The sequence below is a fragment of the Danio rerio genome, chromosome 18 (assembly GCF_052040795.2).
Source record: "Danio rerio strain M-AB ecotype USA chromosome 18, GRCz13ab, whole genome shotgun sequence".
In the NCBI taxonomy this organism is placed as follows: Eukaryota; Metazoa; Chordata; class Actinopteri; order Cypriniformes; family Danionidae; genus Danio; species Danio rerio.
In genome coordinates, this window is record NC_141038.1 from 43,700,001 (window position 1) to 43,714,289 (window position 14,289).

The window sequence follows — 14,289 nt, forward strand, 5'->3', positions numbered from 1 at the left end:
ACCACTGAGCTACTGGAGGTTGACGAACACAGCAATGTTCACACACTATACACTCCACGCATAAACACACATTACACACATACACACATGATACACTCCATACATATACAAACATGATACGCTACATACATACATACACATACACACGATACGCTATATACATTGTATACATATGCATACTCTATACATACCTTACATATGCACATATGATACATTCTATACAAATACAGACTATACATATACACACATGATACATTCAATACATGTAAAACATAACACATTACATACATATGCACACATTATACATTCCATACATACACAAATACACACAATACATTCCATACATATACACACGATACAATCCATACATATACACACATGATACAATCCATACATAAGCACACATAATACATACATTACATATGCACACATGATACAATGTATGCATATACACACATTATACACTCTATACATAAGCAAACATGACACATACCTTACATATGCACACATGATACATTCCATACATATACACAAATGATACACTCCATACATACATTATACACTTTATACATTCCATGCATACACACACACACTATACATTCCATACATATGCACACGATACAATCCATCCATATACACACATAATACAGTCCATACATAAGTACTTATAATACAGACTTTACATATGCACACATGATACATTGTATGCATATACACACATTATACAGTCCATACAAAAGCAAACATGACATATACCTTACATATGCACACATGATTCATTCCATCCATGTCCACAAATGATACACACCAAACATACATTATACACTTTATACATTCCATACATACACAATACATTCCATACATATACACACAATACAATCCATACATATACACACATATCATGTGCGCACATGATATATTGTATGCATATACACAAATGATACACTCCATACATACATTATACACTTTATACACACTCGATACATATAGACATGATATACTTCTGTCAGTGTCTGGGATCGAACCCTGGTCTCTGGCATTTAAGACATATGTACTGCATATATATATATATATATATATATATATATATATATATATATATATATATATATATATATTTATATATATATATATATATATATATATATATATATATATATATTTATTTATTTATTTATTTTATTTTTTTTTTTTAATGCATGTTTTTTTATAGATGTGATGAAATGTATTTTAAAAGTAGCCTAACCCTCCCACCCCTACTTGTAATTAATATTTACCTATGTGAACCTCCCAAGAGACTTTTGTCAGCAATTCCATTAAATTATAACTTTTAAGGGCAATTTATTAGCCACTAATGTCCATTCGAATATCTGTTCTTGTGACATTATTGAATTTTGTGAACTAGCTGAGAATGTGTGAAACTTAATTGGATTTCAATTTGTGTTAATTCCTATTGCCATTTCTTGTCAATACTAACATTAGGGGTTTCATTTGGGAGTCTCATTAACCTCCCCAGCTTCTATCATGAGCCAAGATATTGATTTATCCAAGGTTGCACCTCATCCCCTTTTAAGATCTCTCAGTAGTACTCTTTGAACTGTGGAAAACACATTTCGAGCCACTATTTACCCACTGGTACCCCCTTTTCAAGGCAGTTTATGTGTTGGTTCAGAGTCTAGTTCCAAATGGATTATTTGCCAATAAATACCTAAAACACCAACTCTGAACCAGGAAAAGTAGCACTAAAATATTGCTGAGCTAAAAGTAAGAATTACATGCATTTGGTGCTGAGGGCCGGGTTACTGTAACAAACAAGATAAATAAAGGCAGTTCTGAACACAACTTGATGAGATGTATTCAGTTATGTCAGACCTGGCCCTCTGGTTGCTCCCTACCCCATGGAATATTTCAACTGGGAGGAGTCATTTATTAAGTAGCTTGATGAGTAGCTACCTAGTACAACAGTCTGGTTAGCAGGGTCAGAGTGATCTGGTCAAAACAGAAAGGATGGGCAAAGTAAAAGGACAAATAGAAGAGAGGGGGAACTGGGGCAGTAAAACAGAGTTTATTCTAGCTGTGGCAGGGATTGTGATTGGACTGGGTAATGTGTGGAGGTTTCCTTATCTCTGCTACAAGAATGGAGGAGGTATGAGACACCCTAAATAAGCAAAAATTTGAGATTTCATAATTACAATGAATACTCCACCCAAGCTTTCTTTGCCATAATAATGTACTTTTGTGTTCTGAGGGGCATTCCTGGTACCCTACCTGGTGTTTGTGGTGACCTGTGGGGTGCCTCTGTTCCTGCTAGAGACGGCTATGGGACAGTACACACAGGAAGGGGGTATAACATGTTGGAATCGCCTTTGTCCACTAGCTGAGGGTGAGTTAAAATAATTGCTGTCTTGCAATTACTGATTGCAATTTTAATATGTGCAATATTTACTGTGGAAATATTCACAATAATAATAGTAGTAGTAGTAATGATAATAATATATAATGATGCATAATACATGATTTAATTTACTCAAGATTAAGGGTAAAATCCATTGTGTTATTCATGATATATCTTATCCAGCTATATATTATACAATACTCAACAAGCAGCAGCATGTGACAGACATGAGACCCAAGGCACAATAATAACTACTGAACAAATTTTCATTGCAGATAGAAACCCAGACAGAGCATTACACATTTGTGTGTATTTGGTGCATAACATACTGTATGTATGTTGATTGTCTGCTTGGGATGTGGTGTGTGCGGTTTTCATTTCGCAGGTATTGGTTATGCTGGACAGCTGATAGTGCTGTACAGCTGCATGTATTATATCATCATTCTGGCCTGGGCGCTTTTCTACCTCGCATTCTCATTCAGTCCCCAACTGCCGTGGGCCAGTTGTGACAATATCTGGAACACAGGTGATCATATGAAACAAAACTCAAGTGAATACACAACTGCTAAATATAAAACATTACCATGTCATTCCAGGGGAATGTAAACATTTTCATCTTTTTTTAGATGCTTGTGTGAATCTAGCTGAAAACAAATTGAACCTAAGCACAACAATGCTGCTTAATTCAACCTCTTCAGTTACAGAGTTCTGGCAGTAAGAAGATCAAATTATATACATTTTTGCAAAAGCAATCTACATTATGAAATTATAATTCATATATATATTTTAAACACATTAAAGTCTTTTTGTTGTTGCTCTTTCTCGCGTTAAATTGTACAGGCATAGAGTGCTGGCTTTGTCTGGAGGTATTGAGGAGGTCGGTAAAATCAACTGGGAGATTCTTCTGTGTCTCATTGTAATGTGGATTACATGTTATTTCTGTGTCTGGAAAGGAGTCAAATCTACAGGCAAGGTGTGCAAGAATACAGTTTTAAAATAATGTATTACATGTTTTAATTCAGTAATAGAATTCACATCTACTTGGTCCTTGTTTAAAGTGATAGTCCACCTACAGTAAAATTGGAAATTCTGTCATAATTTACCCATCAGGCACATGCAGAGACATGTTGAGCAGCAAGGGCTCAAGTGGAATAAAGGGCACTTTTCTAATTTATTTATATTTTTTAGAAATAAAATATATTAAATGACAGTTTCCACAAAACTCAACATATACTCACCCTTCAGTGGCTGAGTTTCTTTTTTGTTGAACAAAAAAATGTATCTTGAAGAACATTGAAGAACATTGAAGTCAATGGCTATTTGCAGTCAACAAGCTTCAAAAAGTCTTCTTTTTGGTTCAACAACATTGTTGTGTAAATGTAGCTAAAGTCTTTATGTTTTCTGCTTTTGTTGATTCAATGAGGGATAAATAATTTGCTATAATCTAATTGCAAACAGTGTTTTCCTCATTATTTGACATTAGTATTTATTTATTTGATTTTATTACATTTTACTATGTCTTTTTTTTCTGTAGGTGGTGTATTTCACAGCTACATTTCCTTATGTGATGCTGCTTGTGTTGCTGATTCGTGGTTTGACTCTTCCTGGAGCTCTGCAGGGGGTTGTGTTTTACTTGTACCCTGAACCAGCCCGCCTTACGGACCCACAGGTAATTTCTCCATCTGCATTTTCCTAGCAAGACACTTAAATTCTTAGTTCACCCAAAAATGTAAACTTAGGTTATTAATTACTCAAAACTCTGAAAATTACAAATCTTCAAAACACAAATTAAGCTATTTTAGGTGAAATCTGAGAGCTCCCTCATCCTCCAAATACAGAAAGGTTCTTGTCACAGTTCAATACAACAATACAAATTTTGGCTTAAATTAATGCTTTAAACTTAACATGCCAGTAAGAGAAATAGCTGACACAATATAGCCTTAACAGATGACATTTTTGAGCTTCTTCCCAATTCTTCACCCTTGCATTCCAAATGTAGGTGTGGATGGAAGCAGGAGCTCAAATCTTTTTCTCCTATGCTTTGGGTACAGCCTCTCTTACTGTATTAGGAAGCTACAATAAATATAACTACAACTGCTACAGGTTAGTTTGATGCTTTAAAATGCCTGTTTCTCTTTTGTTTGTTTGTTTGTTTGTTTGTTTGTTTGTTTGTTTGTTTGTTTGTTTGTTTGTTTGTTTTTAAGTCCAGTATACTACATTTACTGCTGTCTTTCAATCCCACATCAAATGTTGATCTTTAGGGTAGTATTTTAGTCACAGTAGATATTACCCAACAACTTTATATTAGGGCTGTCAAATGATTGTAATTTTTTGTTCGCATAATTTACCCTTTTTAAAATAATCTTGGTTGTACTGTAGTAAAACTGTAGTAACAATGGTCTTTTAACATGTACAAAACCATACGTTTGAGACAATTGTTTTATGTTGTAGAGTAATACTGTAATGGCACTGTAGGACCCATGACTGTAGTAACCATTTTTTTTTTTTTTTTGTGCAAACCTTGTTTTTAAAACAGTGGTTTTTGTACCATTGTTTTGGTATAATAACAAAGTAGTAATACTTTAATAACACTGTAGGAACCATGACTGTTCAGTAACGGTTTTGTTTTGTTTTTTGGAGCGTACTGTGGTTTCAAAACCATGGTTTTACTAAGGGATTTAAAGTAAAACTATAGCAACTACAAAATAATTCATTTGATTTACTACGGCAATGGGGTAAAACCATAGCGAAAATTTAAATGAAAATGAAAACAAAGTAAGAAAAACAAAAACAGTAAACAAAATGAACCATGGTTTTAAAAGCATTTAAAGTAAAACCATAGTAACTACAAAATAAAACTTTTACTACAGCATTTGAAGAAAGCCATATTTTAAAGCCATGTTTTTCTATGACATTTGAAATAAAATCATAGTAATTATTAGATTAACCATGGTTTTATGGCATTTGAAGTAAAACAGTAACTACAAAATGAAGCATAATTTTGTTATAGTGGATTAAACTGAGTTATTTTATATGTTTGTTTTTGTTTATAAATATTGTGTCTAAATTTTTAGTTGCAAGTCTTTTAACCACTGTGAAAACTGTTACCAGTGCTACTTTTTTGTTAAACTATAATTTATTTTTTTATCATAATCCTGGCAGTAGTAAACCTTTACACATGCGGTTTACATTCACTTCCAGATAAGATGCAAATGGTTTATATATATATATATATATATATATTTTTTTTTTTTTTTATTGCATAACTAACTTTTGTTAAATGTAATACAAACTGCTTTGGTTCTGGGGTTCCTACAGTTATGATTACTATAGTGTTATCATAGTATTAATGTTATCATAGTATTACTACAATATTCTTATAATAAGACCATGGTCTCAAAACCATGGGTTTGTTTTGTGGTTACTATGGTTTTACTTCACATGCCATGGTAAACAATGATTACACACACACACACACACACACACACACACACACACACACACACACACACACACACACACACACACACACACACATACACACATTAATAACACATACACGCGTAATAGTATGTGACTTTTCAGGACATTTTATGAATATTTCATTAATGTAAATTAATCATTTGTTGAGGTCTGACCTCAACTTCTTGCCATTATCGCAGACATAACATTGTGTGAGAAAGGTACTGCAAACACTGCCACAGGATGGTTCAAGTCATTATGCCTGGTCTGCTGAATGGAAAGTTTCATTATTAAATTAAATTATTTAAATTAAATGAAATTCTTTCAAATGGAAGTTTGGATGAAACCAGAGTTCTTAATAAAGTCTAAACCAAAGCACTTAATGTAGTGCAGAACTTTGAAGTACCATCTTTGGGCTAAAGATATTTTTGCAGATGTTTGCAAAATGCTAGTGCTGAGACAGAATCAACCAGCCATGCTGGTCAAAGGACACTGAATGAGTACAGGCAATGCAGGCCTGTCAAATGCAACAACAAAACTGCCAAGCTTATTATCTATCAGCAGATATCCACAGACTATCATTATTTTTCAGGACTGTAGAAAACATGAGCTGTAAGACACTGAAAAGCCTAAAAGAGTAAAAAGTTGGCAAACAACACTTTCATCGTACTTACTTGGGTAGCACTTTACAATAACAGTACATGAATTATGATGTAGTAATATGTAAACTATACATTACTTTATTATGAATTAATGATGAGTTAAGGTATGCACTAATCATGAATTAACTTTAACTACAAAATGATTCACATGAGTTCATTTGTAAATAACGACTACCTTAATTACTTGTTAGTACATGTTGCTAATTAATGTATTAATTAATATTTAAGTTTAAGCTAAATGTAGCCAACATGAACTTATAAGCTGTTAATGTATAGTTATGTCATGACTTTACTTGGAGGGGCACATCATGTTGATGTTGACAGAACAATTTTCTATTGTTATTCAGTGTAAACTCACTAGTTGGACGTGTATAAGGAGTTCATGAGTAGTCAAGAATGGGTTAATGATAATGTGCCCCTCCAAGTAAAGTCACAACATAATTGTACATTAACATATCATGAGTTCATCGTGGTTACATTAAATATATACTAATGTGGTAATTAATGCATTAATTACAAACAATCATGTACTAACAAGTAATTAAGGTAGTCGTTATTTACAAATGAACTCATGTGAATCATTTTGTAGTTAAAGTTAATTCATGATTAGTGCATACCTTAACTCATCATTAATTCATAATAAACTAATGTTTAGTTTACATATTAATACATCATTATTCATGTACTGTTATTGTAAAGTGTTACTTGACATCACTTAAGCAACCATTAATACCTCTGTGTAATAGCACCCCTAATCTGCTCTCATTCACTTTAAGCAAGTTAAAATAATCAGAGTAAAAATAAGATAATAAAACTAGTGGATCTGATTCCGCAATCTAATCATGCATTTCTTTATTTCAACACTGCACATTTACAGGTAAAACAATGTTTTAATTTGTAATCTAATCATGATTAATCAAAGAACATGATTGTACCCTTACAAAAATTATTTATTATTTTATTATGGTTTTTGTAGTAAGGCCATAGTAACCCCTAATTGAAATATAATTTTCCTCATTAAGGTCCAGTTTATGGCTTTGCCTGCTGAACAGCAGTACCAGTGTTATAGCTGGTTTTGCTGTCTTCTCAGTCTTGGGCTTCATGGCCCAAAAGCAAGGTCTCCCCATTGAGGAGGTAGCTGAATCAGGTACTGTAAGATTCTTTGAATGAAATAGTAAAACTTGAGAATGTAAATACACAAGATATTATTCTATCTTCCTCAGGTCCAGGACTAGCATTCATTGCTTATCCACAGGCAGTAGCCATGATGCCTTTCCCTCAATTGTGGGCTGCTTGTTTTTTCATCATGATTATTTTGCTGGGTCTAGACACACAGGTGAGCGAAAACCGAAATCACAATATATATATATATATATATATATATATATATATATATATATATATATATATATATATATATATATATATATATATATATATATATATATATATATATATATACACACACATATATATATATATATATATATATATATATATATATATATATATATATATATATATATATATATATATATATATATATTGTGTCTAATATGCTGATTTGTTATGCTGATCTGTTAAAGTTGCTAACATACATAAACTAACATATATAAACAATGTATATATAACATATATAACAACGTATATATATTGTGTCTAATATGCTGATTTGTGTAAAGTTTTTAACAGATGTAATTTACAGAAAATCATTAAAAGCACAGCATTTTAATCCACTTGTGTTCTTCTGCATCCTTTAAAGTTTGTTGCTATGGAAGTTTTCATGACATCAGTGATCGACCTGTTCCCCACGGTGCTGCGCAAAGCTGGACGTCGAGAAATATTCCTTCTGCTTTTCTGTATTTTTTGCTTCTTTGGCCAGCTTGTGATGGTTACAGAGGTGTGTATGAGGGGCAAAAAAAAAAAAAATTTTAAATACAACAAGCTGCCTTTGGGTTTTACTGTGAATGTACGTATATGTGATACTTCTTTGATGGAATAACATTCTTCCATTTTAAATGATGCAGTATTAATACAGTGTTTGTATTGACTTAACAATAGGGGTTGTAACAATATTCAAACCGAACAACATATTATACACACCCCCAAATAAAAAATAAGTAAATAAATTCTGACTAGTCTACAATGGAGGTTATAAAGCTTAGCTGACTTAACTGAAGAGAAATGTGAAGCCCATGTATAAAATTTAAAAATATAAACTTTATTGTATTTTCTCATAATACATTTTATTAGATTAAGTTATTGTTATTTATATTAAGTTAAATGTGAACCAGTATTCTTCAGCATTGCTATTTGCCATGGCATTAAACTACACCTCACAGCAAACAGAGCTACATCCCCACTTAAAGGGAGAATTGAAAAGTTTCTCATCATGATCCTTTACTTGTTTAAAACATTTATAAGATTCTTTCCTCATTTAAACACAAAATATATTTTGAAAAATTTTGGAAACATAACCATTGACTTAGTATTTGTTTTTCCTATAATGGGTGTCAATAGTTCAGCTTTCTTTAAAAAATATTTCATCTTATTGCATAGTATTATTATTACCTTCACACCAGAAATAAACTGGCTGGGAACCACCTGAGGGTGAGTATATGGTGACTAAATGTTTATTTTGGGGTGAACTATCCCTGTAGCACATTTGCACTGCCTGAGTTGTAATGTTGTATTGTGATCTGCAGGGGGGGATGTATGTGTTCCAGTTGTTTGACTACTATGCCTGCAGTGGAGCCTGTCTTCTTTTCCTCTGTGTGTTTGAGTCTCTAGCCATGGGTTGGGTCTTTGGTAAGTTGCACAGAGGCTACATACAAATGAAAGTTCTAAAAGAAAAAATGTTTTTGTTATTTTTTTTGAGCATTAGAAAGCTGCTTACTTTCAGCATTGTTAATAGCAAAAAGTCTAGAATGAATCCATGGCAAGCACAACTAAGACATTAGTACCAGAAAATTGGGTGCAAAGCCCAGATCTAAAATCTGATACATGTGACAGAAAGAGCAAAGCTGTGCTCTCACTGGACTAGCTGAAACTTTTCCCTGTCCAGAATGAAAGAAGCAGGAACAAATACCTTACACACAGTGTTGGGCAGTAGCGTCGCTACAAGTAGTGACGCTACTTGATTAACTACATTTCTCAGTAGCGTGGCAGTAGCGTCGCTACTTTCTAAATCAAATAGTTTTTTTTAGTAGCAAAGCTATTTTATTATTCAAGTAGAGCAGGAACGTCCACACAAACTACTTTTACTCATTGCGGATCAATAAGTGACGGCACCGACATTCATGTAGCTGTGAGGCCGGTGTCAAGGCGATGAAAGTAAATCCATATGATGGCGAGAATGGGGAATTTTTCTTCCTGTTTTACTGTGTTCGACAACAAAGTTTTTGGTGCATTACTGCCACCTCTGGTTGGCGATGTCGCCAACTGAAACTTGCTTGATGGAAAGATGACTGATGGAGAGAAGTTATTTCTGAAGCAGGATTCCTCGTGACCAAACTTGAGAATTGCATGTTACATTAGCTTGCCCAACACTGCTCACACACTATGTATATTAACAGTCTCTGAAAGAGTTTGAAGTAAATGACTGGCCTTGCACCAGGCAATTATCGGTTGCAAAGATTGAATTAATATGAGCAAGAGACATACCTGCCTGCAACATTTTTAAATCTGTCCTCATATCCAGTAACATGATAGAGTTTGGTTTCTTTATCACAGAGGCCCACTCGGTGATGGAGAAACCAAACTCTATTATGTTACAGTCGCATAGGAGCCTAAACGGCATCCCCACATTTAATTCAACTCAAGTTTTTTTTCTATAGCAATTTCACAATAATTCTTTTTTCAAAGCAGTATTGGGGATGCAGGATGATAGCACTATGTATGCTTTGCCTCACCTTTGGAAATGAGTTGAGGAAGGGTGAATACATAAAAATACCATTCTTTTTGTCTATTGTGACAAAGTAATCCTCAGATCTGTTTTGACTTCAGTTTACTATTACAATGTGCAATTCATCTTAATATCAGCATCTTGTAGACTAGCTAATTCCACTGAAAAGCCTCAGAAAGGCACAGCTTTTACTAAAAACCACTACTAATTTCATGTATAATTTAACAGTCTACTAAAATGAGAGTTATTTGACAAGAAAAAAAGAAAAAAGTTAATATAATATGCTAAACAATATTAGCAATAGAAAATAATGACAGCATCTGAGAGCCAGTGATGCTCAGTTCTTCCCAACACACCACAGGAGCTGAGAGGATGTTTAACATCATTGAAGACATGACAAACTCACGACCCAACTATTGGTTCATGCTGTGCTGGAAATACCTGACTCCTATTGTGTCCCTGGTGAGTGTCTCTATGCATCATTGATTTGTTTGAGCTTTTTAGTTTGTTAAAGGCTCAACAAAATTTTTAATGATCATTATTTAGTTGCATTATATATTCCAAGCTATAATTTGCACATATGTCTCATTTTTATTCTTTGCAACATTTTCATTCTTTCCTTTCAATATTTAGGCATCTTTTGTCTGTTCTCTGGTGAAGTACAAGCCCTTGACTTTTAACCGCTGGTATGTGTACCCAGACTGGGCATACGTACTTGGCTGGTTGCTGGCTTTGTCCTCTATTCTGCTGGTGCCTGGATGGGCACTGGGCCGAATGTTTGCTGGGAAAGGAAGCATAAAACAGGTGAGATAAAAAAATGTATTGATATATCAGAAAAGCAGTTATACTTGAAAAATTAGCTAATAAATTGATGTTGTTTTACTGTGTCCATCTTGGCAGCGTTGGCATCACCTGTGTAGTCCTGACACAAATCTACATTTTGCCTGTAAGGTACAAAACAAAATACAAGAAAAGACTTCTGACACAGAGATGGAAGACTTGTTTAGGAGCAACACAAACTAAAACAATATAAGAGATTGGACGTATAATAAACACAGTTCACTGGAAAAAGAAAATCTGGCAAGAACGTAATTTGCAATGCTTACTCTTTCTATGTTTGTTATTGAATTAGGTATTCTTCCCCTTCAAAGCAAAAGGAGGCACTGAAATGAAAAACGTTTTTAAAATAAATAATTGTTTTTTATATTGTTCACATTTTTGTATATCAGAAATACTTAACTTTGCAGTAATCATGTATGCATATAAAAACTTGGTAATTAAAATAACTTTTACTAAATGCATGACTTCATTATTTGTCATCCAGGATTTCAGTGGGGAAAACAACAACAGATAGCCTATTTATTCTATTGATACCCGTTCAAAATACTGGCCTAAAGAGGCGTGGTTTATTCACTCATTTATTTTCTTGTCGGTTTAGTCCCTTTATTAATCCAGGGTTGCCACAGTGGAATGAACCGCCAACTTATCCAGCACGTTTTTACGCAGCGGATGCCCTCCCATCTCTGGGAAACTTCCACACACACTCATTCACACACACTCATACACTACGGACAATTTAGCCTACCCAATTCACCTGTACTGCAGGTCTTTGGACTGTGAGGGAAACCGGAGCACCCAGAGGAAACCCACGCGAATGCAGGTAGAACATGCAAACTCCACACAGGAACGCTAAATAAGCCGAGGCTCGAACCAGTGACCCAGCCACTTTCTTACTGTGAGGTGACAGCACTATCTACTGCGCCACTGCATCGCCCGCATGGTTTATTTATAAACTAATTTTGAGAGGGTCATGTGCTTATGATTGAACACAGCTGGTACCGCATCAGCTTTGTATATTGCACCAATCAGATGAATACTGACAAACTATAGATAACCAGAGCTTTCTATTCCAGTCATCTTCGTCTTAAAAAAATCCCCCCTTCCACCCCTACTCCTCCCCTTCTCTGTTAGGGCAGCACGGCAGCCCAGTGGTTAGCACTGCTGTATCTGCAGAGTTTGCATGTTCTCCCCATGTTCGCGTAGGTTTTTTTCCCCGGGTTTCCCAGTTTCCTTCCACCGTCCAAAGACAAACAACGTAAGTAAATTGACTACTCCAAAATAGCATCTTAAGGCAACTCTTAGTCAAATATATCTCAGTTCACTCACAAGCAGGGGAGTTCTTGAGACCTGCCTAAGCTCAAACTCTCCTCTCACCCTTCAAACGAGAGGGAGCCCCGGGCTCAAGGATATTCTGAGCTTAGTGCTCTCTCTCGGGACAGCATGCCAAATATGCTTTTTATGAATCATCAGCTAAGTGTAAACTCTTGAAATATCATTATAATTATTGTGTATTGTGAAAATGTTTAAGGAATAGTTCATTCAAAATCAAAACTGTAATTAATTACTCAACTTCATGTCATTTGCTATCTGAAAGACTTCATCAGAGCATAAATTAGGACTCGTTTTATGCATTTCTCTAAAATGTACTTCATTTGCAAAAAATTGTTTATTCAAGTGTACTATTAGGCCCAATCCCTATTCTACCCCTTAGCCCTTCCCCTTCCCCTTACCCCTCATTTTGCACGTTCCCGTGAAGGGTTAGGGGTGTTCAAATTCTCTTTATTTTGAAGGGGTTGGACTAAGGGGAAAGGGGAAGTGATAAATACCCCTTCGAACGAAGATTTTTCAGGATCACGCTCGAAACCAAGGGGCAAGAAAATTTCCCAGAATACACCAGCTACAACGGCAGGATTGCTGCACCAGAATTAAGGAGACCAACAAATTAGTATTTTTTGTCATTATTATGAATTATTACAACAAACAAACACATGTTTTAATATATTCATAACTATATCTATAAAAAATGCAACAAAAAACGCTAAATTTCACCATCTATAATCCTTAATAATAACGCCTGTATAGTAGTCTCACGACGTTCGGACACTTGATAACACCCGTCAGAACAGTATAGTGGCTGAGAATGGGCTTTTTACAGTGTCTGCTATAATGTTAATGCTGTTTTAGAGTGTTTACATTGATGAATATGGTCACTGTGTAAATGTGTAGTTACAATCTTATTGCCACATTAGATTGTTATGATAACAAAATCTCCGCCTTCAGTGATTTCTTGAAGATAAATACCAAAAAATAGCACAACTAGAATAACTACAGCATTCACGATCCTCTGATCTTATATGAAGCAAGAGCTCACGATGACATATGCTGATGTGTGCATGTGCTGTAGTGCTGTCCCAATTCTTAGGGGTAAATTTTGAAGCCCTTCCCCTCTCACACTCAGGGGTACAAAAAAAAATGGAATTGGGATTGGGCCTTAGTATATTTTGCTTAAATTAATAAAATTTTATGATACTGTACACTTATGATAATAATAATAATAATAATAATAATAATAATAATACATATATTTAAATATTCTAAATATACCTGGTTCATAGTTGTTTTTACTCTGTTGATTGTCCATTACATAATGTGTCCATTACAGTGTGTGCATTTGTATTTGTTAAATGCAGTCTCCAATTCTGAGCATGGTAAAAAGGTTCACAAAAAAGTTTATGAAACATTAAAGGTTATATGAGGGATTTTGGATACAGTCCTAAATAAGCTTGTTTAGGTGTGGTTAATTAGTTTGGTTGGAGCTAAACACTGCATGACACCAGCCCACAGAGAATGAGTGTGGCGACCCCTGCTCTACAGAATCACCCTGTAGCTTCTCAACATTTCCTTATGTGCCCAGATCAAGTCTGGCGCTCTCTAGCTGAAAGTACAAAATAAGCAATAAGAATTTGAATACATTGTGAGACCTGGTGAGTTCCCACACTATGGCAGAACATTAGGTAATTTGGATG

At 34.5% G+C, this 14,289-nt stretch overlaps 1 protein-coding gene across 2 annotated transcripts; it reads left to right on the plus strand.

The window, feature by feature from the left end:
- Positions 1 to 1,963: 1,963 nt before the first annotated feature.
- si:ch211-132b12.2 lies at positions 1,964 to 13,727 on the plus strand. Of its 2 annotated transcripts, none has more exons than XM_087292616.1 (14): positions 1,964 to 2,146; positions 2,312 to 2,383; positions 2,781 to 2,921; positions 3,022 to 3,109; positions 3,236 to 3,368; positions 3,930 to 4,064; positions 4,395 to 4,498; positions 7,542 to 7,666; positions 7,743 to 7,855; positions 8,282 to 8,419; positions 9,225 to 9,327; positions 10,785 to 10,885; positions 11,057 to 11,227; positions 11,324 to 13,727. In XM_087292616.1, exons 1-14 carry the CDS (start codon positions 2,008 to 2,010, stop codon positions 11,444 to 11,446), a joined length of 1,686 nt encoding a protein of 561 aa, XP_087148742.1. In that variant the 5' UTR covers positions 1,964 to 2,007; the 3' UTR covers positions 11,447 to 13,727.
- Positions 13,728 to 14,289: the final 562 nt, after the last annotated feature.